The sequence below is a fragment of the Peromyscus eremicus genome, chromosome 4, assembly GCF_949786415.1.
Source record: "Peromyscus eremicus chromosome 4, PerEre_H2_v1, whole genome shotgun sequence".
NCBI classification, from domain to species: Eukaryota; Metazoa; Chordata; class Mammalia; order Rodentia; family Cricetidae; genus Peromyscus; species Peromyscus eremicus.
The window spans coordinates 95,411,858-95,438,528 of record NC_081419.1 but is presented as its reverse complement, the minus strand read 5'-3'; the positions used below and the strand labels follow the sequence as shown (position 1 = coordinate 95,438,528).

Below are 26,671 nucleotides of genomic sequence, written 5' to 3'. Positions count from 1 at the left end.
GGGAATCAAACCCCAGGTCCTCTGGAAGAGCACCTATTGCTCTAGCCAGCAAAGGACTTTTGACCTGAAGGAAAGAGTGCACTTGTTTTTAGGCCTGTAGTAACAGGTAGAGCAAACTGAGTAGCATCAGCTTGTTCTCTCATAGTTCTTGCGTCTAGACACTCAAAATCAAGATGCCACCATGACCAGGGTCCCTCCGGAGGAAGTGATGGCATTTCATGACTTGTCTTTGCCTGTCTTCATATCGCTGTGTGCTCTGCCCTGTGACTCCACGTGGTTTTCTTCGAAAGATACAAATTGGACCCCAATATGACCTCATTTGACCCAATATTTGTAAAGACTTCATTTCCAAATAAGTGCATATTCTGAGCATCTACCTGGACATGAACTTGGGAGGATGCTAATTCACTCAATACGGAGGTAAATTGACAATGTGACAACTGGTTGCTATAACCTTGGGAAGCTGAGGCAGGAGAAGCACGGCTAGTTCAAAGCCAGCCTAGACTACATAGTGAGTTCCAGGCCAAACTGGGCTACAGTGTGAGACCCTATCTCAAATGTTTTCTAAAGCAAAGCCACTTGATTAAGCAAGCCTAAATTTAGACTATCAAAGCCCCGTGAACTCTGGAAAGCAAAAAAAAAAAAGTCTAAGATTATTTTGGTCTTAAAATTCTGGGTCTACTTAGTACATGCACACACACAAACTTCTTTGTGGTACTGAGAATCAACCTAGGACCTCACATATGCCAGGCACACACTCTAGCATTCAGTTATATCCCCAGCCCAATTCTTAATATTTTGGTACTCTCTTTTATGGAGCATGTTATTCATAAATATATGCTGTATGTCTTCATTAATGCCTAATTACTCATGACTAATTTATACTTAAATACACACACACACACATACATATATATATAGTCACTTAAAGTAGAAAATACTTCATTTCATTATAAATAATTAAGATGTACGAACTAATCCTGGTCCCCTCTGCCCCATTGTTCCAGATGAGTCAAGTATTTGATGGGGGAACGCATTTCAGATTTCCAACAAAAATGTTTTCTAAAGCAAAGCCACTCCATTAAGCAAGCCTAAATTTAGATTGTCAAAGCCCCATGGACTCTGAAAAGCAAGTTATTGGGTCTCATAAGGAGTCTTAAGTCACTGCAGTTGGAAACGCCCTTGTCTCCGAGGGAGCCTTTGTACTGGATTGCTGTATGGGAGGGAGGGGTGTCTGTCTAGAGATTCCGATCTTAAGGCTGTCGGTGCAGATTTTAGTTCTCCGATCTTAAGGCTGTCGGTGCAGATTTTAGTTGAAATTCCATATTCTTGACCTTTACACACTCTAAAATCATGAATTCCGAGCAGCTATTATTTGTAAAACTCAATCAGTGAATAAATATATGTGAACACATTTCCCAGTGTCCCTTAGCTAATAAAAACGTAAATGAATTGGGAGGAATTCAGCTTAAAAGGGAAAACAATTTACAGCGCTGTGACAATTTGACAATGCCTGAGCACTGGCAATTCTCTTTAATGTACTTCTTTTTGCTGTTGTTCTGTGTGGAGACAGATTCTCACTGCCTGTGGAGCCCTGTCAGGCCTTGACCTTCACGCTCCTGCCTCCGTCCTGAGTGCTGGGATTCAGCTGTGCACCACCACCCCTGGCTTTTTAATCCAGCCCCTGACTACCAGTCCTAAGGGTGCAAACCCTTTTTACATAGCTCCTGGTGGGCTGGCTCCCCCTGGTGGACTGGCCCCTCGGAGGCATGGCTTCCTGCACAGAGCTCTCTTTAGTGTGGAACTTACCACTAACCCATAGAAGGTTATCACTGAGACTCCAACTCAGTTCCAATCCTGTCTGTCATTCTGGGAAAAGGGAACTTAGAATTGTATTTGTTAGATCTAATTCATTACCTTAGTGTGTGTGTGTGTGTGTGTGTGTGTGTGTGTGTGTGTGTGTGTGTTACTCAGAATCAGACCCAGGGTTTGCATGAATCCTAAATGGTCTTATAACAAAAACCGGAAGCCAGATATTGGGGTAAATGCTGAAAGATCAGAGGAAACAAGCCTCAGCCACTTCTCACCTCACCAACTCCTCAGCCGATCCTGTCTCCACCAATCCCAGACTGAATGCCTGAGTCCTTAGCGAAAGGCTTTCTAGCTCCTATCTCCTGACGCCTTATATGTCTTTCTCTGCCCAGCCATTTCACTTCCTGTCTCAGCCTTCCCAGTGCTGGGATTAATGGTGTGTATGCTTCCAAAATACTAAGGTTAAAGGCGTGTGCCACCACTGCCTGGCTCTGTTTTTCTCCTAGACTGGATCAATCTCATGTACCCCAGTGTGGCCTTGAACTCGCAGAAATCCAGACAGATCTCTGCCTCCTAAGTGCTAGGATTAAAGGGGTGTGCAATCACTGCCTAACCTCTGTGTTTAATCTAGTGGCTTGTTCTGTTCTCTGATCTTCAGGCATTCAGTCTGAGGATTCCTGGAGACAGGATCAGCTGAGGAGCTGGAGAGTTAAGAAGTGGCTGAGGCTTGTTTCCTCTGATCTTTCAGCATTTACCCCAATATCTGGCTTCCGGTTTTTATTATAAGACCATTTAGGATTTGTGCAATACCAGGGCCTTGTAAATGCTGGGTAAGCACTCTTCCACTGAGCTACAAGCCCAATCTTTAATTTACTACATTTAAAAAAAAAATGAGCTGGACATGGTGGTGCACATCTTTAATCCCAGCACTTGGGAAGCAGAAGCAAGAGGATCTCTGTGAGTTTGAGGCCAGCCTGGTCTACATAGTAAGTTCCAAGCCAACCAGAGCTATATAATGAGACCTTACTCTGCTCTACAGAGATGTCTAGGTCTTTACTTATATAAACATGGTTTCTATGCTTCAATAATTAGCTACAATATTAGTAACTTCAAGAAGGAAATGTATTCTAGCAAACACTTTTCAAAGCTAGGACTTGGCAAAAAATAAGTAAGTCAATGATTTAAGAAATCTTAATTGTTTCCTTAATTAAGTCAGTATTCAATGACCCATTCATCAAAGTCTTTGTGCTAATGCTCAATTTAAAGGCAGTTTCTCAACCTGTTCTCCCAGCCTCCTTGCAGAGATGAAATCATTCTCCATTCCTGATTTTTCTGTAACTCCTCTTCTCAGTAAATACTTTATATTCTGTTGCCTGGATATTTCTTTATCTATACTACTCATAGCCTCATTGAAAGTATCCTACTGTCTATAATTCAGATAAATCCATACAAGTAACTTCCTTAAAATCCTTCCACCCACTGCCGTCACTTGCAATACAATGATCATAGCCCACATCGCCCTCCACAACCTCACCTTTGTCTACCCCTCCAAAACGATCTGCCATAGACCTTGTTGCCCATAACATTTGGTTTAAACTCTTAGAATGTGTCCTGCTCTTGATGTGCTGTTCCCTGGGCTGTTCATCCACTCTTAAGCCAACACATCCCTGTGCCTCCTCAGTGCTCAGCCTATGAATCACCCCCTTTGAGAGTTCTATTAGGTAGCATCACCCCTCCACCATAATTCTGTTATGGCAACTTCCATCTCCTGGCCTTTTTCCTCTGATCTCCAGGCAAGCTTTATTTATTAAAGCCCAGATAAAATATTGCCACATTTCAGCACAAATAAAATATCACCACATTGATCCACTACTCAATGGGAAATTAAGGAAATGGTCCCATCAGCCCTCATCTCTGGAGTCTATCTGGCAGAAAGAATTCTTTCCTGGAGTCTGATGGTGTCTACGGTGCACTCCGGAAGCTGTGCCAGAATCAGTCTGTTCACTTGACGTCTTACTGGTTTGAGGTCACTGCTTTTCTAAGCATCTTTGACAACTTAAAAAGAGCATGCCTGAGAACAACATGGAAGATACTCCTGGAGAGGAACTTACCCCTAGAGCAACTCAGTGCTGTGTCTCTCTGCTAAGGCTTGTCTTAAGCTGATACCTGCCTTTGGCCCACACAGGCAGTGCTGAAGGTGAGCATGATGTGCAGATGTACAAGAAGAAAGTTAAGAACAACTCTTGGGTTGTGTGAGAGGATTGTGTATAGCTCCATGTTAATCTGCCTCCTTGGCTCCCCAGATTGGGGGATTTGGGACTGATAATAGCTAATATCTATTCTCCATAACTTAAAATTTTTTGTTTGAAAAACATCTCCCCACCAGAAAAGCTGGAAAAATGGCCCCGCAGATAAAGGTCCTTTCTCAGACGACCTCAGTTTGGTTACAGCATTCACATGGGAAAGCTCACAGCCACCAATAACTCCAGCTGCAGGAGATCCAGCACCCTCTTCTGGCCTCCAGAAGCAGCTGCCCTCACATGCACATACTCCACACAGTCTCTCTCTCTCTCTCTCTCTCTCTCTCTCTCTCTCTCTCTCTCTCTCTCTCTCTCTCTCACACACACACACACACACACACACACACACACACACACACACACTTTTAAAAAGTAAGCAATTTGGCTTCAAATGCTACATATTTCCTAGTTTAAAATCTTCAAACACTTTTTGCCTGAATAACTGGGTTTTTTTATTAGCTTTTGTTTGTTTGTTTTTCGAGACAGGGTTTCTCTGTGTAGCTTTGGAGCCCTCCTGGAACTCACTCTGTAGACCAGGCTGACCTCGAACTCGGAGAGATTCACCTGCCTCTGCCTCCCAAATGCTGGGATTAAAGGGGTGTGCCACCACACCTGGCTTTTTAGTTAGCTTTTGAAGGCTTCTCCACTTGTGTGATTGTGATGGTTAATATTGACTGTCAACTTGACAGGGTCTAGAATTCTAGAATTTCCAAAGAGAATGTCTGTGAGGGAAATTTTAAATTACATCATTGAAGTGGGAAGGTATGCCCTAAATATGGGCAGTACCATTCCATGGCATGGAATTCTACCCAAATAAGAGGAAGAATCAAGCTGAGTGCCAGCATTCGCTCATCTGGGGATACAGTGTGCCCAGTTGCCTCATGCCCCCACCACCATGATTGCATTTCCATGCTTCCGTTGTTGGCAGGTATGTTTGCCACAGAAAGGAGAAAAGAAACTAATACAGTACATTCACAGAGAAGCCCAGTGTCTTCCTGCCTCCAGCAAAAATGGTTCTCCAGTTGACATGGGTCAGTAGTGCTCAGGTCCAAAAGAGTCAACGAGTTCAGAAAAGAATTCAGCAAATGGCTGTATACGTATGGCTATATGATCAGAGTTCAGAAAAGAATTCAATAAATGGTCGTATACATATGGATATATGATCAGAGACACAGAGAACGGTAAAGCCAATTCAAGCTGCATGGACAGATGGAGCTATAGGTTGCTTCTGTGGGCCATATGAAGAACTTACAGGATTCACTATTTGAAATGAATGTGTACCTTGGAACTCAGATTTGAGTCCCACATACTGGTTGTATACTCTTAAGTATTGCACTTTACTATGCCTCAGTTTCCCCCTTTATAAAGTGGAATTAATAGAAACCTGTCTTGTGAAATTGTTAGCATTGGAAATAATGCTTACAGAATAATAATGCTTACAGAGTGCTTTTCACACATTTGGCTCCTAAGATAAGGTGGTGACAATTTAGGTTTTCTGGGATAAGTGACATGATGGACTTCGTTTCACCCACATGCCCCCGGTGACTGCTCAAGGAGAATATGTAAAAGGCCTGCTTTCTTGATTTAAAGCAAAACAACCAAAGGGCCCCCCCCCCCAGGTCCAGGGCTCTCCAAGGTGCAGCCAGGTCAGTGGAAGGGATACACAGCAGCTTAGCATTTCCCTCTGGTCCCTTGGTGTCCTTTCTGTCCCTTCCATGGACACTGATCCTAAGAATACTTCTCCCCTGCTAAACTCTGCCTCAGTCTCTTTCCGAAGCAACCTGACCTGTGACAGCTAACAGTGCTGGGTTGTCACTGATCTCCTGTTGATCTGAGATGGTATGGCACTCAGACCCTGTGTAGCTTGGCCAGGTGTCAGGAATATGCTTGAGAAAGTTGGATAAAACATCAGATAAAGGAGAAGTCCCAAGATACATGTGCAACTTGCCCATTAAGAGGCATTGGACAGATGACGTGCGCCTTTGATCCAGCACTCGGGAGGCAGAGGCAGACAAATCTCTGTGAGTTCAAGGCCAGCCTGGTCTACAGAGTGAGTTCTAGGACAGCCAGGGTGGTTACATGGAGAAACCCTGTTTCAAAAAACCAAAAAGAAAAAGAAAAATGACATTTGACTATTTCCGGGAGTTACAAGCAATCCTAACACCAGTCCACACGAGCCTGGGAGCACAGAAATGGTTTTGCTGTTCCTCTGAAATAGCTTGGCTATAAAGTTTACATCAATATCATTAAGCAAATGTAGTCATTAGTCTTTTCCAATATTGAGCTTTTAATAACCTCTCAATGGCAAGGGCCCAGCTAGAGGCCTTTCTGGAAGCAGAACTGTTCTCCTTGCCTGTGTCTGGGCATTGGTGGTGTTAGGCAGTTATTGTGGAGCTCAGCTTGCATTCCAGGCATCTTTTGAGGAACTCGGTGGCATTTAGGCTGGACCCCCTGTTGTATGCAGCCCCCCCCCAACCAGGTATATTCCGTAGAGTTAAACCAAATTAAACAAAGGTTTATAGCCATGAGATCAATCCTGTGTATGGTTTGAATGAGAATGGCCCCCATAGGCTCATATATTTTAATGTTTTATCCCCAGTTACTGGAGCTGGTTGGGAAGGATTAGGAGGTGTGGCCTTGTTCAAGTAGGAGTGGCCTTGCTGGAGGAGGTGTGTCACTGGAGGTGGGCTTTGAGGTTTCAAAAACCCCATACCAGTCTCTCTCTCTCTCTCTCTCTCTCTCTCTCTCTCTCTCTCTCTCTCTCTCTCTCTCTCTTTCTCTTTCAAGATGTAAAGCCCTCAGTACCCTGTCTGCCCTGCCTGCTTCCTGGCATGATAATAATGGATTAACCCTCTAAAACTATAAGCAAGTCCTAGTTAAATGCTTTCTTTTATAAGAGTTGCCTTGGCCATGGTGTCTTGGCACAACAGTAGAACAGTGACTAAGACACTGTTCATGTCTAGGGTTAAGTCAGACTTGGATTTGTACAGGGACAGCATCTCCCGAAACAGCCTTACCCCAGCTTGCCCTTTCTCTGTCCTTTCCTGCACTGAGTTTACCAGGTAATAGAGTTGAAGACCCAGGAGGAGTAGCTCATCCAGAAAGATCAGCTATTGCCAATTAGCCTGGCCCGGTTCACTTATTAACTAATCAAAAAATACTTCCGGAAGATCATGGACAAGGGCCTAGACTGTGACCTGTGCTGGCGGCACTCACTGGATGCCAGACTTCATGTCTCTCGGAGAAAGGTGAACACGAACACAATGAGGGCAGCAGCAGGAGAATGGTACACCGAGTGCCAGGAGACCTAAGAGAAATTCCCTTCCCCAAGCCACTTCTGCATGTATCAAAACCCTGGATCCGTGTAACCTTGTGGTCACTTCAGAGCTTTGCTCGGGGAAGCCCTCAGAACCCAACAGTTGGGTGTTTTTCCTAGTGGCTTCCAACCACTTTGTGGCCTTGAAGTATTGTAATGTTCAATTGGCAACACGCGGTGGCAGAGACCTTCAGCGGTGACATCTCAACCAGGGTTACTAGGCAGGCCTGAGCAGACCTGGGCCACAGACTTTGTAAACTTGCTGGGCAGATGCACAGGTGTGACATGAATGTGCCAGGGACCTTGCTGGGCCGTGCACTCACCCCACTGCCCAGACCTAGCAAGAGGAACAGCCACATGTGTGCATAACCAGGCTCTTCTACCTACTCTCTGCATCCCACTGTGAAGGCTGGGCCATGGGCATACCTGGAGCCCCGAAGACGGAGGCATCCTGCCCCCTCCTCTAGTGCATATTAGGAAATACATTTCCAGGCCCAAGAATTGTATCTAGACTGAGAGACACCTCTTGTGCCTTGCACTGGATCCATCCGTCACACTGAAATGAGCATCCCTTGCAGGATAGGAGCTGCACATAATAGTGCCTTAGGCCTACTAGAGAGGCAGTTTCTAGAATTGAATAAATTTTAATTGTTCTTTCTGTTTTCTTTGAGCAGTGGCCCTGAGGTTTTGTTTTTTGTTTCCAGTTACATAACCTAGTAATAAATATCTTAAATATCTACATTGTTAAAGCCACTTTATCACCCTTTTTAAAAAAAAATTAAGCCGGGCAGCGGCAGTATATGCCTTTAATCCCAGCACTCAAGAGGCAGAGCCAGGAGGATCTCTGTGAGTTCGAGGCCAGCCTGGTCTACAGAGTGAGATCCTGGACAGGCACCAAAAACTACATGGAGAAACCCTGTTTCGAGAAAAAAAAAAAAAAAAAGTCAAGCATGATATCTCATGCCTGGAACTGGAGGTAGGAGGATCAGGAGTTTGAATACAGCCTCTGCTACAAAGGGGATTTGAGACCAGCCTGGGCTACGTAAGACCCTATCTCCAAAACAATTAATTAATTAAAATTAATTTTAAAACAAACTTTTTGAAGTCCTGTCTTAGTAGATGAACATAGAATCTGATAACTGGCATCGCCTGGTAGGATCAGTGGCTTTGGCCATGTTCGTGGATCCTCTCCCAGGAACCAGGTGGGGAAAGGAAAGGCTGGATGTAATGCTAAGACATCAGTGTAACTGTGAAGCCTTGAGGAGTCTGATGTAGGCAGGAGGCAGAGGGTTGGGCCCATCTCCATCCTCACCTAGAAACCAGAGTCCAGAGACCAGGACAACAGGTGTTGTGGAACAGACACCCTGCTACAGCAGAACTGGGTGAGAGGCAAGCCCGTCCTGCACCTTGGGTTTTGATGATACCTGCAGCCTGTGCTCTGGCAGCCGGGGTCATAGCAGAAGTGTAATGAGTTAAATGGGGTTTTCACGCTCTGCGTGCACATCCTCCACACCCACATATGTGTCAGTGACCTAAGCCAGTTCTCTGACCTGAGCAAGGATTGCCAACAGGGCTTCTGCGGCATGAACCTGGCATATGAACCTACCTAGATGAGTGTGCCGTAGTGAAAATCAACCCCAGCCCTTGACATTTTCATACAGGATGGTGATTGTGGAGGCACAGGGGCTTCTGTGTTTATTAAGGATAGGTGAGAACAATGGCTAAAGGAACCCCAGTCTTCTCTCCCTCTGAAGTCCTGATTTCCCTCCACACCAGACTTTCCACTCTGCCAGGAGCTACATGGAGCCCATGGCAGCCTATGTAAGACAGTAGGTCCAGCAGATGGTCCTCACTGGTTCTCCCCTGGCTTCCTGGTGAACCAGCTGCTTATCTAGCTGCAGCCTCTGAAGTTCCTGGACAGATTTTGTTGGTTAATAGCAAAGCAGAAAAAGTGAGCTCCTGGGTCCAGAGCTCAGCAAGAGTTCCCTGCTTCAAAGAAAATGGACAAGAGTGTATGCCAAGGTTAGGATGTCCGTGGTCCTGCTATCCGCATGTACGGCCCTCAAACTCCCTTTGCCTCAGAGAGCTGGGCTGAGCGCAGTGTGGAACTACAGGGCAGAAAGCAGAAAATGCCCCAGGAATTGCCACACTTTCTGCTCCACTAATTTGAGCCTGACCCTGAGAAGATGAGCTGATGTGTTGATTCCTCTGTGGCAATACCAAGCTTTCACACAGTGTCCGTGCCTGAACCCCAGACACACAGGCCCTGACACTGACCAGGAAACTGAGGAATCCTCAGTCTGCAGAAAAGTTCAATGTAAGCTGGAATAGTGCCAGAAGTAGTCCCACCCCTGGTGCTGTCCTTCCCCAGCCAGGCCTGGTCCAGCTCTTGTCTTTTCCAGGAAGCCCTTAGTCTGTGTGTGGCATTTTCCCATGCCTGGACTCTGGTACTTCGGAATCACAGGGCCCTCTTTCTATAAACCCTCCATCTTACCCCACCTCCTCCCTCCATCTACCCCACCTCCTCCCTCCATCTTACCCCACCTCCTCCCTCCATCTACCCCACCTCCTCCCTCCATCTTACTCCACCTCCTCCCTCCATCTACCCCACCTCCTCCCTCCATCTACCCCACCTCCTCCCTCCATCTTACCCCCGCCTCCTCCCTCCATCTACCCCCACCTCCTCCCTTCATCTACCCCACCTCCTCCCTCCATCTTACCCCACCTCCTCCCTCCATCTACCCCACCTCCTCCCTCCATCTTACCCCACCTCCTCCCTCCATCTACCCCCGCCTCCTCCCTCCATCTTACCCCACCTCCTCCCTTCATCTACCCCACCTCCTCCCTCCATCTTACCCCACCTCCTCCCTCCATCTACCCCACCTCCTCCCTCCATCTTACCCCACCTCCTCCCTCCATCTTACCCCACCTCCTCCCTCCATCTTACCCCCGCCTCCTCCCTCCATCTTACCCCGCCTCCTCCCTCCATCTTACCCCACCTCCTCCCTCCATCTTACTCCACCTCCTCCCTCCATCTTACCCCACCTCCTCCCTCCATCTACCCCCACCTCCTCCCTCCATCTACCCCACCTCCTCCCTCCATCTTACCCCACCTCCTCCCTCCATCTACCCCCACCTCCTCCCTCCATCTACCCCACCTCCTCCCTCCATCTTACCCCCGCCTCCTCCCTCCATCTTACCCCACCTCCTCCCTCCATCTACCCCACCTCCTCCCTCCATCTTACCCCACCTCCTCCCTCCATCTTACCCCACCTCCTCCCTCCATCTACCCCACCTCCTCCCTCCATCTTACCCCCGCCTCCTCCCTCCATCTTACCCCGCCTCCTCCCTCCATCTTACCCCACCTCCTCCCTCCATCTACCCCACCTCCTCCCTCCATCTACCCCACCTCCTCCCTCCATCTTACCCCTGCCTCCTCCCTCCATCTTACCCCCGCCTCCTCCCTCCATCTTACCCCCACCTCCTCCCTCCATCTTACCCCACCTCCCTCCATCTTACCCCTGCCTCCTCTCTCCATCTACCCCACCTCCTCCCTCCATCTACCCCCACCTCCTCCCTCCATCTTACCCCCGCCTTCTCCCTCCATCTTACCCCTGCCTCCTCCCTCCATCTTGCCCCTGCCTCCTCCCTGTATCTCACCCCTCTGTAAGGTCCCATAAAGGTTCTCATTTAACCCCATGTGGCCCAGAATGAGAAAGTCATGGTTATTCATCCTCATGAAGCCTCATTTAGTTTGGACTTCAAATCTCCGTGCCTCTGAGCTTGGCAGGATTGAGAAAGGTTAATGATGGGGCTTTCTGCATGCTGCTCCCCCACCAGGGTGCACCATGCCTGATTCCATCCAGGATGGGTTAAAATGAAGTGCTCTCTTGCCCAAGGCTGTTTATTATGAGGCAGAAAATGCAATTAACCTTAAGTGGTTTGGGTCACTGGCCCAGGCTTGCTTTCTCCTCGCTACCTCTGTCCCCTTGCCAAAGAATAGTCAAAACAGAGACCCAGAATCGGGCATGGCACGGAGCAAAAACATAAATGTTCCCATCATTCTGTGCACCACGCAGAGAGAATGAATGCCTTCACTTACATGCACTGTTATTTTCAATATGTGTGTGCTGCTGGATTCATAAAATACAGAGTTACTTTTAAATGAGGGCTTAGTAAGTTACTATGACCCAGTAACGTCTTTGGGAAGAGAACAGCCTCCAAATTTAGCGGGGGATAGGGACTTGGGTGCTCTGCCTCCGCTTCCTTGTCCTGAAGATAAACAGGCGCAGGCTGGGAGCTGTGACTAAATGGTAATCCCCTATAGCACAACTGCCTGTTTCTCCAGGGTAACCAGTGACACAGCGTTTCTCTCACACTTTCCCCAGGTTTCTGTGTGGTTGGAAATTAGCTCCAGCCTTTAAAATTCACGCTAGCTGTTCACAGGGCAGTGACTACCGTGGCGTGAATAACGTTTGTAGAGGAAAACCCACCCCACCCCGCCAGTGTCTTCTCCTCTTCTGTTCCACTGCTCTGAGGGAAGCGCTCACTCGCTTGCATAGGGCATGCTGCACTGACTGAGTTGAACACATTTTCTCCCCTCCCTTACATTAGGAGTGTAAGCTCATATTCTGCAGCAGCAACAAGGAAGGAGTGGACAGACCCTGCCCCAAGAGACAATTGCTGCTGGGGGAGTCCTTCTAAAGACTTGGCTTGGGACCCACCAGCCGGCAGTCTCGGGGTGACTCCTAGTCTCTGTCTTGTTTCTGTGGGAGAGCAAAGAGTGCAGGGTTGGGGCTGCTGCTTCATATATATATATATAAATTCATGCCTATAGATGTACCTATAGAGAGAGACTATTACATCGCAGTCTGTTTGCAGGCTGCCCCTAGGAAGACCATGGGGCCTAGGAGGGAATGGAAACTAACTTTATAGCATAATCTTTTGTACATTTGAATAGCTTATCCTGTGCTTACCTTACTTATTCAGCAAACAAGACGTGATGTCTCAGAGGATGTCTAAGTTGTGATCACTCTGGTTACTGGTAGAGAAGGACGAGAGGGCAAGGGTGGGAAGAGAGTGGACTAGAAGGCGCAGGAAGTGGTCCGGCTGAGAGACAGGTGTGGTTTGACCTACGGAATTGGCAATGGGGACGAAGAGCAGTGGAATTCGCGAGTTCTGGTATCTCTGTGGTGGGAGAAACCTGAGTTTCTCCCAGGTGCTCAAAGCCTCCAAATGCCAGAGACTCCGTGAAGCATCGCACTGTGGAGGACGGTTACGGGTGTACACTACCTTCATATCCAAATGCAATTCCTAAATCATTCTTACAATTATTAAACCAAAATCAAAAGCGAGGCATGGCAGTGCTGGAGAATCTTGCTGTCCAGCCAGTCTGGCCAAGTCAATGAGCTTCAGATTCAGGGAGAGGAGCTCTAGCCTCCATGCGCGCGCGCGCACGCGCACACATACACACACACACACACACACACACACACACACACACACACACACACATCAGCCCGAAGAGTATGCATTTCTCAATGGAGCTTGCTTTCTTTGCAGAGAGATGCCAAAGGCCAATACCTGTTTGACCTCCTTTGCCACCACCTGAACCTACTTGAGAAAGACTACTTTGGGATTCGTTTTGTGGACCCAGATAAGCAGCGGGTAAGTCAAAATTGAAAGCACAAATGGAGCACAGGGTTAGTTTACTAGGCCTGAATCTTTGGTTGTATGTGACTCATATTCACTCAGGAGTCAGGGACCAGCCAGACCCTGTAATTGGTATCATCACATCAAATCATAGCACTGCGCCTGAAAGTCACTTGAACCAGAGTTCAGCTGAGGAAACCTGGCATCTCACAGATGTAAAAAAGGCAGCCTCAAGAGCTTAAGCAAATTGCCCATGGATGCCCACGAGAGGTGTAGCTGGTAGGCTAGTGTGGAGGTCATGGAGCCCGGTGCACAAAGGAGGCATCTCTTGCTCCCTCTGTAGTAAATGGACTGACCTGTATTTCAGGCAATCTTGCCCTGGTTAGGTAGAGCCTTCCTGGGCAATGCCAGAGTGGTCTAGGCAGGACAGAGTGAGCCAAACGGACATAAGCCCTCGAGCACCTTGCGAAGCCTGAAGTCCTTTCCCTGCTCTGTGCAGTGAAGGCAGTTGCAGACTGCAGGCCTTGACAGAGACTGCTGCCTCAGACAGGAGGAAGTCCACTTCCCTTGGGCCCCTGGGTCATCTCCAGCATCACTTTCCCAGCCCGCCTTTTCCCTCCTGTGGTCTAGCCAGATCTTGTGAACTCTGACCTGCCTGTCTCCCTTTCTAGACCTCAGTCCTTCAGTTCCCCTGCCTGGAGCATGCTTCTCCTTTTCCTCACTTTCCACACTCCATAGTTTTCTCCTGACTATCCCCTTTTCTTCCTGTCTGTCTGTCTGTCTGTCGGTCGGTCTTTTTTCCTTTCTTTCTTCTTCTTCTTTTTTTTTTTCATTTTGTTTTTCAAGACAGGGTTTCTCTGTGTAACAGCTCTGGCTATCCTGAAACTTGCTTTGTAGACCAGGCTGGCCCTGAACTCACAGAGAGCCACCTGCCTCTGCTAGGATTACAGGCGTGTGCTACCACTGTCCACCCCAGCCCCTTTCTTTTTTGAAGATGTATTTTTATTTTGTTCATGTGTATGTGTGTTCATCTGTGTGTGTGCATGCCATGTGTGTGTCCATGCGCTCAGCAGCCAGAAGAGCATGGTGGATTCCCTGGAGTTGGAGTTACAGGCAGTTGTGAGCTTCCTGGCAGGGGTACTGGGAACTGAACCTGAGTCCTCTGCAAGAGCAACAAGCACTTAACCCCTGAGTCATGTCTCCAGCCCCAAAGCTGCCTTCTTGTCATGCTGAAGGTCTTCCCTGACCCTGCTGTATATTCCCCTCTGCCCCTCTGTTCTCTAATATCTGCCCACGATAGCACTTCCTGCACTGTGTTACGAAAGCCTTTGTTGCAAGAGGGAACATGCAGACCGCATCTCATCCATCATTGTCTCCCATGGAGCCCGTGCAGGGCCTAGAATTCAGCTGGCGTTCAATACACATTTGCTGAAAGAATGAGTTAATGATTTGTGGTGCCTTGATGCTCACCTTCGTCCTCCCAGCCTGTAGACACCTGCATTTCTGCAGCTTTGATTCCTCATCCCTTTGCTGACTGTGAGGCTGTGTTATCTGGCATCCCTCAGAAGTAGGAAAATATGCAGGCACATGCAGGCTTGTGTGCTCCTGCTCACCCACCACCCATGCTCATCTGCCACTCTCCAAAGACATCATCACAAATCCTACAGAGCTTCGTAAATCCTGTAGGGCCCTCCTTCTCAGGTTCAGGATTTCCTTCACAGCTCCAGACAGGACTGTCTCTGCTATTATCAGGGGCCTTGGAAGACTTATAGGGTACAGCATCCCAGCACCACCCAGAATGACGGGTGCTGGGTGGCTATGCCCTTCACCGTGCCACCTCACATGCTGCTTGTCCTTTGGTCATCTGAGCCACTGTGTCCTCCAGGTCATGTTTAGGGTTGTGTACTAAAGATAGGAGTTTTAGCAAAGACTCTAAGACACCTACCATGCGGGTTTCCTCCGCCTAGCCCTGCCCCATCCTTAATGTACTTATCCCTCCCTGCCTGGCAGAACTGTGAGCAGCATCAGTGTTTGGAGATTTACCCTCCAAGTTTGTCCCTTGCTCTGCTCTGTTGACACGCTGCGCTTAGCTCAGGACCTTAGTGTGAGGCCACAAAGTGCCTGGATAGCAAGAAACTGTCCTTACTGCTATATGTGCCCATTCTCTAGAAAGTAATGAGCCCTCCCTCCCACCTCCAGTGTTTGTTTGGGCTAAGCTTTCTCTCTTTAAAAAAAAAAAAAAAAAAAAATGAGGGCCATATAAACCAAGATCTCTTCATCTGCCCCAGAGATAGCGATATATAAAGTAAAAGGGCAAAATGTGTCCCGTTGATCATTTTTCAGTTAGGTCAGAATGTGCTTGAGGAGGAAAAGGATGTATGTGGAGTTGATGGAGATTAAAGGAGTATGGCCAGGCGGCGGTGGCACATGCCTTTAATCCCAGCACTCAGGAGGCAGAGGCAGGCGGATCTCTGTGAGTTCCAGGCCAGCCTGGTCTACAGAGTGAGTTCCAGGACAGGCACCAAAACTACACAGAGAAACCCTGTCTCAAAAAAACAAAAACAAAAACAAAAAAAATTAAAGGAGTATGAACAAGAGAAGATTGAGGATGAAGAGCATAGCCTTTATGAAGAGTCTGCTGTATGCTAAGCTCGGCAGCAGGCTCATGGAGACGGAGCACCAAGTGTGCCTGGTGCTGAGCCAAGAGCTCCACGCATGTCCCATCATGCAGTCCTTAAGGCACGTGATGAGACTCCAGTAGATTAAGCCAGGTTGTCCAACCAAGGTAAGTGGCGAGGCCAGTCCGGAGCCAGGGCAGTCTGGTTCTGTAGCCTGTGTGGTTTCTGAGGCTGCATGCTGAAGTCACATGGTAGCCCAAGAGTGAGGTGACTCTCCCCAGAAAAGGAGCATGGAGTACAGAGGCCCGTGAGAGTCCTGGAGAAGTCTTAAATGCCTTCTCCAATGTGATGATGCTATTCTAAATCCACTAATTCATGGTAGAGGTACAGGAGGTGAATTCCCCACTCCCAGGGGTGCAAGGCAGACAGCAACCTCCTCCCCTGGGCTCCGCCATGGTCTCGACAGCTCCTCACTGCTTGCTCACTGAGTGTCCTGGGGCTCCTACCCCGCCGCCCTTCTCTTCGGGAGCAGCTACCTCCCGCGTGCCCTGCGTTCCACTCAGCCTGAGCCTCTGCCCGTCTTCCACCTCTGTTTGCGCCCTTTCAAGCCTCAGAGTGTGAAGATGGTTCCCCTCTGACTTGATCCCCTCTGAACCTTGCCTCTGTCCCTGATCTCACCTCGTGTTATCTGTGCGCCGTTAGTTCTGGGACTCAGTCTACAAGAGGCTGTCACCACATCGCTGGGACAGTCTCAAGCTTTCTCCCCTAAAATCCCTCAGACAAGCTGTGACAGCTTGTCCAGCTCTTCCGAAGGTTCCCCAACTCCAGTCCTCTCCTGAGCCCCTCACCGCGGTCCAAACGAAAGCGGTCTCTTGCCACGGCCAAGGGATGGCGCCTTTTCTGTAACTCAGCTCATCTTCCCTTTGCAGACCGCATGTCTTGCAGATTGCATGTCTTGCAGACCGCGTGTCTCGGTCAGTCCCTATCATTTCTGTCTTCTTGTTCCTACCTGTCAGTCTAGGCTTCCGTTTGCTGCCTCCCTGACATCCGCTGTGTTCTCACTCTCCAGGCCTGTTACGCTCTGAACCGGACAGGCCTCCTGCACCTTCCCAGGCAAGGCTGCAGCTCCCGTGGCGGCTCCCCTGCTATTACTGCACCTCTTGCCTCTGCTTCCCTGCGAAGCAGAGCTGCGGCGGGCCGTGTAATGTGAGAAGGGCCTCTTAACCACGCTGAGTGGCTTTAATAAGTTGCCAGCCTCGTGGGAGCCCAGATCAGAGGAAGCAAGAGAACAGAATGTCAGCCCAGATTATCCATGTGGAGCAGACAGAGCTGGCTCTTAGTGAGTCCATTAACTACATGACCCACAGCCCAGCCCAGAAGGCGAGAGCTGGGAACCGAGGGAAGCCAGGAGGCTGTCTGCATGGCCTGGCTACTTTCCTGCCAAGACTAAGCGGAAGTAGCCAGAAAAGAGAGCACTGAGGAACCCATCCCTTTGCCCATTCCATAACTACAAGTTGCCCAGGTACTAGGCCCTGGCAATTATTTGGTAAACAAGTCAGTTCCTGTCCTCAGGGAAGTTACAGCTAGCATCTTTAAGCTACCTCCAAAGCAGTCAACCCCCAAATAATAGCAGTTTTAGCTGACTATCGGTCAGCAAGTTACTTGCTTAATGCAAAAGCAACAAGCATCAGTAATGAATTTTATAAAGTACTCACAGAGATTTGAGAAACTGATCTATGATGAGCTAAGCTGGGAAGAGATGCTCAGCCATTAGGAGCACTTCCTGCTCCGCCAGACAACCCAAGTTCTGTTCTCACAACCACCATTAACTCTAGCTTCAGCTTCCTGACACTCTCTTCTGGCCTCCGTGGACACATGCACTCACATGGCACGCACGCACACGCACGCACGCACACACGCACGCACGCACGCACACACGCACGCACCAAATAAATAAATATCTTTAAAAGATGGAGGGAGCCGGGCGGTGGTGGCGGCGCACGCCTTTAATCCCAGCACTTGGGAGGCAGAGCCAGGCGGATCTCTGTGAGTTCGAGGCCAGCCTGGGCTACCAAGTGAGTTCCAGGAAAGGCGCAAAGCTGCACAGAGAAACCCTGTCTCAAAAAAAAAAAAGAGAGAGAGAGAGGGGGAGAGAGATTAGAATAGCCTCATTGCTGCCTTCCCCCAAGCTTAAGAGGCATGAGGGAGAATGAGAAATGTAGTATTACTGTATTCTAGCTATAAAACACCATGGGAGACAGGATACTATTCTACACATTGGTTGCAGGTAACGATCACAAGAAACTAAGACTTTAAATACCCTCGTGTGCCAGGAAAGCCTGAGTAACACAAGGATTGCCTACCTGTGTTACTCAGGAAAAAAAAATGGACGTACATACCAGCCATCTCTAGCTCCTCTTCACTCTGAAATCTCTTCTTGTCAGTACTTTTTAGAGTCGCCACCAACACCCTCCACCCAACTCCTTTGCCAAAAGAAGTGGTATTTAGTACAGTGCACACCAAACATTAAAGCCGGCAGCTCCCCACTCGAGCCAAGCCCACTCACTATACAGACATGCATGGTTATCTGTGCCTGTGGGCCTGCCAGGAACAGGGCCCTGCTCTGGGGGGTGTCACCGGGAACCCTGGGAATGGCACCTGAAGCAGGAACGACTTTCCCCTTCACAGCTGGCCCATCATTGGTGCTTATTTCAGAACACGACTTTCCTCTCCAAACTTCTATTCATACATAAGCTTTGGGGCTGCTTTTTACCCCAGGCAGACTGCATTCTGTCCCGCCATTTCTGTTGGCTAAAACAGTTTTCCCGTGGCGTCACTTCTCACGAGGGTTGTCTTGTCTTGTGCTCTCTGTTTTCAGCATTGGTTGGAGTTTACAAAGTCAGTGGTGAAGCAACTGAGATGTGAGTATTCATAAAGAATCTAAGCTTTGCCATTGGGAGGACGGGAGGAGACCCCCCAGGGTAGTAAGATTTGGTCTACGTGTGTAATTTTCCACTGTTCTAGTGTATGATGGCCCTATCCACAAAAGGGGTTTTTAGTTTACCTTGCATGTATGTATGTATGTGCACCATATGTGTGCCTGGTACCCTGGAGGCCAGCAAGGACATCTGCAGTTACAGATGGTTGCAAGCTACCATGTGGGTGCTGGGAATTGAACTTGGGTCCTCAGCTAGCACTCCCAATGCTGAGCCTTCTGTCCAGCCCCACAAAGGGACTTTCTTCCTTATGGTTCAGGGGCCTGTGCATGCCAGGGGGGAACCCAATCGTCTCCTTGAGAGGGCCTCTCCTAACAGGCACCTTTTCCTGCAGCCCAGCCTCCGTTCACCATGTGCTTCCGTGTGAAGTTCTACCCTGCAGACCCTGCTGCCCTGAAAGAGGAAATAACCAGGTGAGGCTGGCACGGACTCCCCGCCACTGTGGCCTGCGGGGAGGGTGGGAACTTCGGAAGTGCCCGGCTCTCTTTGGAGGAATGCTTCCTAGACAGAACCTGTGCTGGGTTTTCTGGGTCTTTGTTCCCGGTCTCTGGAGGTGGAGCAGCTGGAGCTTTCCTCTTTTCAGTCTCCAATTGCTCACTCTACAAGGGATCTGGAGTCACTGACGGCTGAACCGCCCGCAGGTTTTTCCCTCGCCTTTAAGGTGTCTCTGTTGATGGCTTTGGAGACACAGCCGCTTGGTTTCAGGCTTGGAAACAGACTCCAGTGGCCCAAAGGGTATACCTGGGAAATACCAAGGTGTGACATGGGAAGGCAGGGTGGAAAACACAGAGATTCTAGATCAAACGAGTAGATCTCGGCATGCTGTTTGAGCAGGTGCGTGAAGCGCTCTTCATTGTGGGAAGCATGTTCTGGGGCAGGCATGCCATGAGCCCTGTCTCTTCCACTGGAGAAAGAGAAAGGTCCTCTAGCCTACAGCCACCCAGCCAGAGGGTCGGTGAACAGGATCGGCTTTGTGCATCTAAACCAGACTCGTCCTAAGCCTTGCCTCTGAGAAGTTCTGGGTTGCTGGGTCCCTTATTTTGTCTTCAGCAAAACCCTGATGTTCACCCGTGGCAGGTGGGACCATTGGGGAAGAAATGGCACTGATAATTCTAATCCCCTCCCCATTGCCTTGGAGAAAGGAAAGTCAGAAAAGAGGTAACTGCTGTCATATAGAGAGAGGCAACTTGTCCCATACAGCCTTGAGATCTGTTCTGGATCCTGAACTACTTTGTAAAAATCCCAAAGGGACAAAAGAAGAGGGAATGCAGAATCCTTTCCATTACTGTGGAAGAGCATGCCGCTGGCTTTATGTCGGGTGAAAGGGATGGAGGGGTGTCTCAGAAGGGATGGAGGGTGTCTCAGAAGGGAAATCAGGAAAGGGAGAGGGGATGAGGATCTGGAAGAAGTGCAGAAAAAACAGGAAGTATGGAGAGAAAACAAGGAAGGCGGAGGGTCAGGGATGAGGGCAAGTGGCTTCACGAGGAGCCCAGTGTGGGTTGAGGAGAAGCTTCTGGAGTCAAGACCGGGAAGGCTGCCTCCCGCACATGGACAGAGCTGTACGCACCTGCCAACTATAAAGCACAGAGGACAGAGACGCAAGTGTGAGAACTGAGTTCTGCTCATCTTCATGGGACTGAAAGTGACGCCACCATCTTAATGAGCGGCCCAGTGGCTTCAGACAGGTCCATGGGGACAGGACCACTATGTTTACCAACTTGAACGGAGAGGTGTTTGGTCAAAGCACTACTGCCCCCCAGGACCTGAGCCCCCTCCTCCCTGCTGAGAGTGCTAGAGCAGACCCTGTCCACTCTTGTCCAGGTCAGGCCAAACTTAACACTTTGGTTGGTTGGTTGGTTTGGTTGGCTGGTTTGGCTTGTTTTTCGAGACAGGGTTTCTCTGTGTAGCCCTGGCTGTCCTGGAACTCACTCTGTAGACCAGGCTGGTCTCAAACTCAGAGACCTGCCTGCCTCTTTCCTGAGTGCTGGATTAAAGGCGTGCGCCACCACCGCCCAACCAAACTTTAACCTTGTTAAAGCCAGCTCCTTGCCTCCACCGCCACCAGCACTGCCTGCTCTCCGTGTCCTTGGCCCCCCCAGGAGGGCTGAGAGGAACTGGTCTAGCGATTTGGTGACTGCTCTTAGACACAGGGCTTCCTAATGGTTTTTCTTGGCTAGTAGGAGCTCATCATCCAATTTTTTATTAACATGCTGGCCCTCCTACCAAGAGGCAACAGAGACCTGGTAGCGCAAGTCCAGTTCATGTTACTTCCTGACTGCAGGACTTGGCCATACACTATTCAACCTCATTGACCTTTGGACAACTCACAGAATGGGCATAGTAATAGCTAATTCTGCAAATTATTGGGATGATTATCCAGTTTACTAGCTTCTTTTTTGTTTGTTTTAATTTGTGTGTGTGTGTGTGTGTGTGTGTGTGTGTGTGTGTGTGTGTGTACACAAGAGTATATATACAAGTGTGTGGGTGGGTACATGCTTGCTCACATGCCGAGGCCAGAAGAGGTCACCAGATCTTTCAGTGCTAAAGTTACAAGCACACTGGCTTGTAATGAGTGCTGGGATCTAAATGCCAGTTTTCATGATTGTATAACTTGTACTCTTAACCATTGAGTCATCTCTTCAACCCTTATCTTCTTCTTCTTCTTCTTCTTCTTCTTCTTCTTCTTCTTCTTCTTCTTCTTCTTCCTCTTCCTCTTCCTCTCCTTCTCCTTCTTGTCCTTCCTCCTCCTCCTTTTTGTCATCATCATAGTCATCCTCCTCCTCCTCCTCCTTATTCTTTGTTTTTAAAAAAAAAAAACATTTCAGGCCCGGTGTGGTAGCTCATGCCTATAACCCCAGCAGTTGGGAGATGGAGGATCAGGACTCATCCTGACTCATAGAAAAATTGAGGTCAGAGCTAAAGAGATCGTGCAGAGGTTAAGAGAACACATTGCTATTGCAGAAACCTGAATCTGGTTCCCAGCATCCACATTAGGTGGCTCACAACCGTCTGTAACTTCAGGTTCTGGGGATCTGACACCTCTGTCCTTCAAAGACACCTGGACAAACATGTGCCTGCATACACACACATACGTAGAAAGAGGGAAGGAAGGAGGGAAGGAGGAAAAGAGAGAAAATATAAAAATAAATATTTTTTTAAAAAAGAAAATTTGAGGGCTAGAGAGCTGGCTGGCTCAGCGTTAAGAGCAGCACTGGCTACTCTTCCAGAGGGCCCAGGTTCAATTCCTAGCCCCGACATTAGTGGCTTACAACCGTCTATAGCTCTAGCTCCAGGAGATCTGATACCCTGTCTGGCTCCTTGGGTATCAGGCACACATCTGGTACATACAGGCAAAACACCAGAACACATAAAAATGTTTTAAATTAAAAAAGAAAAGAAAAAAGTTTGAGGCCAGTCAGGCATATCTAAGACTGTGTCTTGCATGGGGGCATAGGGGAGGTTGGAAGGACGAACTCATGGGTGGATATGATCAATATATATTGTATAAATGTAGGAACCCCTTAAACTTTTTCTTTTCAAAAAGACCTCTGGCTCACAAAACCAAATAATTAAACTTATAAATAAAATAAGCATTTATTATCACAGATTCTGTGGATCATAAATCCAGACAAGGCTCAGTGTGGACTTGGGTTTTTTTTGAGAGTGTCACTTTTGTAGCCTAAGCTGGCCTTGAAGTCACGATGCTCCTGCCTCCACCTCCCTAGTGCTGAGGTCACAGCCTGGGTGTCACCATGCCCCGTGGAGGGTCTTAAACTTCCTGGTACATTCCAGCCCCCAGGGAGCCTTGCACTGAGCAAAGACTCGGTGTGTTTCCTGCCAAATTGATGACACGGTCCATGGCAATGTAGCATTGGGATCACGGCCAGGCCTCTCACCAAGTCGGCAGCGGCAGACTTCAAGGACAAGTGCACCGGCACCTCCGCCATCTGCATGCGTCCTCACTAACCACCTCAGACAATTTCCCCTCCATCTTTACCTTGCCAGCCTTCTTTCCCCAGAGTGCAATTTTCTCATATTGTCAGTAGTCTGAACTGTGGGGTGCCTGGCCTGATCTGAAGTTTTCATCCCTCTCTCGAACATTCTATGAAGCCTTGGAATTCGCTCCATGTTTCTCATACATATCCCTTCTGATCTTGAGAGAGTGGGGACCAGCCCAGCCTCACTCGGTACCCATAATTCACTCCTGGCTCTGAGCCCTTCATCCCATCATCCCACCTTGCTGCCAAACTCATTTAGCTGTTGGTGTGTCTTTTTTCCCCCCTGGCAATCTGGATCCTAAATTTCACTACCACCTCAGCCATTCCTATGGAGCGAGGCTGAGGAAGGGATGAGCTGGAGAGTAAAGAACTCTGCTTCGGGGCTGGAGAACGGCTGGGTGGTTAAGAGCACTGACCGTTCTTCCAAAGGACCTGGGTTCAATTCCCAGCACCCACAGGGTGGCTCACAGCCATCTGTAACTCCAGTCCTAGAGGATCCAACACCCTCCTCTGTGGGCACTGCACGTACATGGCTCACGGTGATACAGGCAGGCAGAACATCCATACACATAAAAGTAAATAAATACTAAAAAAAAAAAGAGAGAACGAAACTGAGTATCGGTTAAAAAATAAAAGAATTCTGCTTCACTTTATACATTGGGTCCTTCCCACAAGACAAATTTAGTTTCCAAATCCTGTTTAGTTTCCTTTGTCATTTTTGTTTTTAAATAATAAATAGATTTTTTTTTTTTTTGTCTAGACTGGTGATGGGGCCATGAAAATGGAGTTAGACACCAGATTTAGCTTTCACCAGGGACTGCAGGTGGATGAACTCTTTGAGAAATCAAGTACCAGAAGGAAACCCACGCAGCCACACCTTACCAGGAAGCAGAGGCCTGACACACACCAGGGGTTGGAGGAATTCAACAGAGTGAATGAACGTGTGCATCCACACATGGAGTCCCCAGTCACTTATTCTTTCAGCGAATATTATTTGAGCCTCCGATAGGCTAACACGGACTGCCAAACCTCTCTGGAGAGGGAGAGAAAGTCAGTGTTTTGGGCTTCTGGAACCATATGGTCTCTGTCACCACTACTTGGTTCTGTCAGTGCCATTCGGAAGCAGCCGTAGATGATACATGAATGAGTGAGCAAGGCCGTGTTCTAGCAAAATTTGATTCCATTAGAAAGTACGGCAGTGGGCCGTGCATGCCACCCCTGGCTAAGGAATCAGGAAGACCTGGATTCAAATCTCACGATATTTTTGAGCTATGGGACAGGGCTAGTGGTACCTCTCAGAACTCGGTTCCCTTGTCTGTGAAAATGGGACAGAAGCGGCAGTTACTCGTGGAGTCATTGGAGGCCTGAATGAGGAAGTGTGTATGCGGCAGTGGAGCATGGGGCAGTGAAGGAGTATGGGGCAGTGGAGCGTGGAGCAGTGGAGGAGTGTGGAGCAGTGGAGGAGCATGGGGCAGTGGAGTGTGGAGCAGTGGAGGAGCATGGAGCAGTGGAGGAGCGTGGGGCAGTGGAGGAGCCTGGGGCAGTGGAGTGTGGAGCAGTGGAGGAGCATGGGGCAGTGGAGGAGCCTGGGGCAGTGGAGTGTGGAGCAGTGGAGTGAGTGTGGGGCAGTGGAGGAGCGTGGGGCAGTGGAGGAGCATGGGGCAGTGGAGGAGCGTGGGGCAGTGGAGCGTGGAGCAGTGGAGTGAGTGTGGGGCAGTGGAGGAGCGTGGGGCAGTGGAGGAGTGTGGGGCAGTGGAGTTAGTGTGGGGCAGTGGAGGAGTGTGGGGCAGTGGAGTTAGTGTGGGGCAGGGAAGAAGCGTGGGGCAGTGGAGTGTGGGGCAGTGGAGTGTGGAGCAGTGGAGTGTGGGGCAGTGGAGTTAGTGTGGGGCAGGGAAGGAGCGTGGGACAGTGGAGTGTGGGGCAGTAGAGGAGCGTGGGGCAGTGGAGTGTGGGGCAGTAGAGGAGCGTGGGGCAGTGGAGGAGCGTGGGGCAGTGGAGGAGCGTGGGGCAGTGGAGGAGCGTGGGGCAGTGGAGGAGCCTGGGGCAGTGGAGGAGTGTGGGGCAGTGGAGTGTGGGGCAGTGGAGGCGCGTGGGGCAGCGGAGGAGCGTGGGGCACGGTGTGCACTCAGACACGGAGAGAGCTGCTAGCATTGTGTTTTGTTTCACGTTGTCATGGGTCGCCCGCCCCTCCTGTATGTGTGACTGTGAGAGGAGTGACAGCGTCCTGTGCCCTCGTGTATTTTCCCTAGTACCTGTGAAGTTCCTGGCCTTGTGAAGGACAGAAAGAGATACGTAAAGCTTTAAAAACCAACCAAACAAACAAAAAGCCACAGACCAGTGAGATGGCTCAGTGGGGTAAACGCGCGCTTGCTGAGCCCCTGAGGACCTGAATTCCTGACATCTGAAACCCCAGACTCTGGGGTTGGGGGTGGGGGGACTGGCTGGAAGCTTACCCAGACAGCACAGCAACAGAAGAGAGAGAGACCCGCCTCAAAAACAAGGTGGAACCAGCCATGAGGTTCAGCGGGGAAAGGCACTTGCTCACAAACCCGTGGGTCTGAGCTCAGTCCCTGGCACCACAGAGCAGGAGAGAGCTAGTTCTCACAAGCTGTCCTCTCACCTCAACACAAACACATCAATAAAAAATAAAATCTCTTTTAAAAATTAGTGTGTGTAGCCAGGTTGTGGTGGTGAACACCTTTAATCCCGGTAATCAGGAGGCAGAGGCAGGTGGTAGCCAGCCTGGTCTACAGAACAGTTCCAGGACAGCCAGTGCTACCCCGAGAAACCTTATCTCAAAAAAGTATGTGTGTGCCCACAGAGACACAATGCCCAGAAGTGGGCATTGAATCCTCTGGAGCTGGAGTTCCAGTCAGTAATGAGCAGTCTTATAGGAACTGAACTCAGATTCTCTGGAAGAGCAGCAAGTGTTCTTAATCACTGAGCCATGTCTCCAGCCCACATGTATATGTGTGTGTGTGTGTGTGTGTGTGTGTGTGTGTGTGTGTGTATACATGTACACATATATATGTATATATACATACACATATACTCACACACACACACACACATATATATATATATAAATTTATATACATGGGCTGGAGAGATGGCTCAGTGATTGATATATATACACATATATACATACAGAGAGAGAGACGTTTAGGGGCCCTTCTCTCTCCTCTGAGAGCTAAATGAATTACCACAGGGTAGAAAAGCACTGGACCCAGAATCAGAGGCCTGAATTGTGACTGATGGGTAACACCAGACAAGTCATGCCACAGCTCTGGATATCCGTCTCCTCAGCTAGGAGTCGAGGGAGTTCTGTCCCTTAACTCTGGTTCTGAGGAGCACTAGCACCTGGCTGTGCTGAGCAGGCCTGGAAGGCTGATCCCTCACCTGCCACCACACCGTTGTCGATGCCAGCTTCACACAAGATAACCCCCAGAGGCCTTGCATGGTGAGAGTGCACCGTAGTCTCATAGGAGTGGGTCTCACGATGCTGTGATGGTGTGGGGTACAGTGTCAACCTAAGTCAACCTAAAACTTTCTGGATACCACTGTGGCCGAAATCAAGGGGTGCCTCGTCAAGATGTTGGAGGGTCCTTTAGTGAGCTCATTTCTTCCTGCTCTCTAATGGCTCGTTTTCTTTAGGGTATAACTTGCCCATCCTTCTCCCGCCCCCCATTTGCCATGGTATTGCTTGACAGTTTTTATAGCCTTCCCCTTGAGCTCCCGACAGCTGTCATATAATCAGAAGTCAAAGGACTCCCGGCCTCAGAGAGCTGAGCACATTCCGCCTCACCCTGGACATCTGCCATGGGCCCGTCCGTAGCAATGCCTTGTAAAGCAACAGTCCTCTGTGTGAGGAAGGCTGGCAGCTTGCACGCAGTGGGGATCAGACACTCCAGAGAAGCTACAAGAGCACCTCTGACATGCTTCCCTAGGGGGGTGTTCCTCAGTCTGTGACGGAGGATCA

The 26,671-nt window shown here is 49.1% G+C and overlaps 1 protein-coding gene across 1 annotated transcript in view; it reads left to right on the top strand.

Annotated features, from left to right (window-relative positions):
* Frmd5 (FERM domain containing 5) overlaps positions 1-26,671 on the top strand; it is a 277,641-nt gene that overhangs the window by 215,931 nt on the left and 35,039 nt on the right. Inside the window, exons 2-4 of the mRNA XM_059258932.1 lie at positions 12,991-13,095; positions 18,577-18,619; positions 19,029-19,107. Of these exons, the coding sequence (XP_059114915.1) occupies positions 12,991-13,095; positions 18,577-18,619; positions 19,029-19,107 (227 nt within the window). The remainder of the gene's footprint in view (positions 1-12,990; positions 13,096-18,576; positions 18,620-19,028; positions 19,108-26,671) is intronic.